Source organism: Galeopterus variegatus, unplaced genomic scaffold (assembly GCF_000696425.1).
Source record: "Galeopterus variegatus unplaced genomic scaffold, G_variegatus-3.0.2 Scaffold429, whole genome shotgun sequence".
NCBI lineage: Eukaryota > Metazoa > Chordata > Mammalia > Dermoptera > Cynocephalidae > Galeopterus > Galeopterus variegatus.
In genome coordinates, this window is record NW_007726540.1 from 503,489 (window position 1) to 505,659 (window position 2,171).

At 39.2% G+C, this 2,171-nt stretch overlaps 1 protein-coding gene across 1 annotated transcript in view; it reads left to right on the forward strand.

Annotated features, from left to right (window-relative positions):
- Window positions 1-2,171, forward strand: part of FBN1 (fibrillin 1) — a 252,128-nt gene that overhangs the window by 153,983 nt on the left and 95,974 nt on the right. The window contains exon 17 of the mRNA XM_008568659.1: window positions 1,254-1,307. Within this exon, the coding sequence (XP_008566881.1) occupies window positions 1,254-1,307 (54 nt within the window). The remainder of the gene's footprint in view (window positions 1-1,253; window positions 1,308-2,171) is intronic.

Here is a 2,171-nt window from a genome sequence, read left to right on the forward strand (position 1 = left end):
TATAGAAGAGAAAACTAACAGAGGGGAAGGACTTGCTTCCAAGACCCTCAGCAATAACCACTGTCACCAGGGTTCAAACCCAAGCTGATTTGAATTCACTACCAAAAATAGCTGAGTGTCAGATCCTGCCCAAATGGAAAATGATGGTGACAATAATTTGCTTATATTTAGGCCAAGTATCAGCTAATCTAAATTAACTATAAGTGTTTTTTACAAAACTGGGATGACTTTGTTTTTCTTGTGTTATTATTTACAGTATTTCATGAGCGTTTTAATTAATTGCTGATGTGAGAGAATAAAAAGGGGTGTATTTCTTTTTGCCCTCAGTCAGCCTCTGTAGAAGGGCCCAGCCCTAATATCCAGCTCTCCTTCTATTTAAACACACATGATTTATATTTGACCATGAGACTGTGGCTGCCAGAAACCATGGGCAACTAAAGGGATATTTGAGCTTCTTTTGCTAGGATAAAGTATTATTCCAGTTAGTTCTCCATTTTAATCATTCACTCTTAGGTCCATGTGCATATTGTTGGACTTGTGTGTAAAACATTGTATTAATTTTAATAAATAGAAATCCAATTGCATCACAAATTTGGGAACATATTCTGTATACTTCAGTTTCTTCAATAAGGTCTCACAGTTTTAACATTAAGCAGTACTTTAAACATTTTAACATTAAGCAGTACTTTCCCTATGGACTTATCATAGACAATGAATCTATGGATAAATCTGGATAAATATTAACTTTAAAAACACAAACCCAGGAGTAGATTTCCTATCAATCTTGTGAGAGAAGGCTAGAGAGTTTACAGAAAGAAATGAGAAAATGTTAAGAACATGATTGTACTGAAAACACTGCAAGCACTGAGAAACAAAATTATTCCCAGGATGGTGGGAGGAAGTTTTATTAACAGTTAAGAAACCACATTTTAACAGGCGCATTTCACTTTAAGTGTAAAGTGTTCCCTGGTGAGTAAACTCAAGTTATAGGAAAAACACCTTTTCCGAAAGTGCTTCACACAAGGAATTGCTATAACTTGCCCGCATCCTTAAAAGTCATTTTCCTTGGTGACGCGGAGCCTTTAATATGGTAGCTTGGTGTAAAGGTGATGCCCCTGGGAGATGCCTCCTTTTCCGTTACCACTTTATTTTGGTTCTACTCACTTTGGAAGAAATGATGTGTGCAAACCAGGGGCAGGATTGGCCTGTTCTGCAAACAAGGGAATCATTTACTATCTGTTAATTTATTGCAGCGGAATATCAGGCTCTCTGCAGCAGTGGGCCGGGAATGACGTCAGCAGGCAGTGGTAAGGATTCGCTTCAAAAATTACTACCTTGAACATGTGCAGAGGCAGCATTGGGCCTTCCTGTGGGTTTCCAGTTGGTCCCTTTAAACCAGTCTGTCCTGACCCCCTCTCTGGCCATCATTGCTCCATGCATCTGGGACTCTTAGAAACCCCCAGTGGCAGAGCAGCAATGGCACCCTGGGTCCTGGGCTTGCTGGGTGTGGGTGTGGGGCTTGGTCACTGAAAGGATTGGATGGGGGACTGTGGGTGAGAAAGAATGAGTGTGGTTGCTAATTTTTGAGAAGGGGCAGCCTGGCCCTCCTTTGGGTCTTTCACTGTCAGTAGAATTCAGGATTATGGGTTGGTTGAACTGTTATCCATCTACATTCTCAATGATTTCTTAACTGTCAAGTACTTAGTCATTATAAGATGGCCACAAGGAGGTATCTTATATTTTGTAGCAAGTAGTGACAGCAGACAACTGAGTTATAGGAGAATGAAATATTTATGGGTAGGAGTTAGAACTAGAGAAATATTGGTGCTATAAAAAAGAATTAAAGTTAATAGGAAGAATCAGAACAAGTGTAGAAACAGGTGACAATAAAGAGGAAGGGATTATTTTATTAATATTAAAACCAAATGATTTGATACAGGAGAGTTCTGAAAAAAGCAGACCGGCTGTATTGATTGTCAGTTCACTCAACATGATTAATTTCATCTTTAAGTGTGGATGAAGATGGGGAGGGGATATTTGGAGGAGGAAAGAGGAGAAGTAAGGAAGTTTATAATGAATAAGGAGTTAGCAAGGAATAAATAGGTTTCAATAGGGACCTGGAGAAGAAAAAATAAAGTCAACCTTGATTTGTAGAAGAGTCAGGCACCAGG